Source organism: Chinchilla lanigera, unplaced genomic scaffold (assembly GCF_000276665.1).
Source record: "Chinchilla lanigera isolate Chin_1 unplaced genomic scaffold, ChiLan1.0 scaffold00038, whole genome shotgun sequence".
NCBI classification, from domain to species: domain Eukaryota; kingdom Metazoa; phylum Chordata; class Mammalia; order Rodentia; family Chinchillidae; genus Chinchilla; species Chinchilla lanigera.
In genome coordinates, this window is record NW_004955439.1 from 2,399,662 (window position 1) to 2,400,086 (window position 425).

The window sequence follows — 425 nt, forward strand, 5'->3', positions numbered from 1 at the left end:
TGCAAGGCAAAAAAAAAAAAAAAAAAATTGCATGCAGAACGGACGGAATGTTCCCGGAGATTAGTTCACAAAAAAAGTGCAACGCAGACTGCACTTCTTCCCCGTTAGCGCCGAGCCTTATTTTATTTCCGCCCCCTCCTCGGCACATTCCTGACCCCCCCCCCTTCCCGCTTTCTTTCCTTCCTTCCTCCTCTTCCAAGTTCTGGGATTCTTCAGCCTTGCTCGGTTTTGGCCAAAAGCACAAAAAAGGCGTTTTCGGAAGCGCCGCGGCCGTGCACAAGGGCCGCTTGTTTGTTTTGGGACGCGGCAGGAAATCTGGCCGGCCTGAGTCACGGCGGCCCCTTCGCGGGCGTCAGTGCTCGCCGGCCGCCGTCCCCGCCGCGCGCTGCCCATGGGGGAGCCGCAGGGCGCGCTGGCCCGGGCCC

The 425-nt window shown here is 59.5% G+C and overlaps 1 protein-coding gene across 1 annotated transcript in view; it reads left to right on the top strand.

Moving 5' to 3' along the window:
* Positions 1-330: 330 nt before the first annotated feature.
* Sgk1 (serum/glucocorticoid regulated kinase 1) overlaps positions 331-425 on the top strand; it is a gene marked incomplete in the record, with an annotated part of 6,596 nt that continues 6,501 nt past the window's right edge. The window contains 1 exon segment of the mRNA XM_013517384.1: positions 331-425. Coding sequence (XP_013372838.1) covers positions 392-425 — 34 coding nt within the window.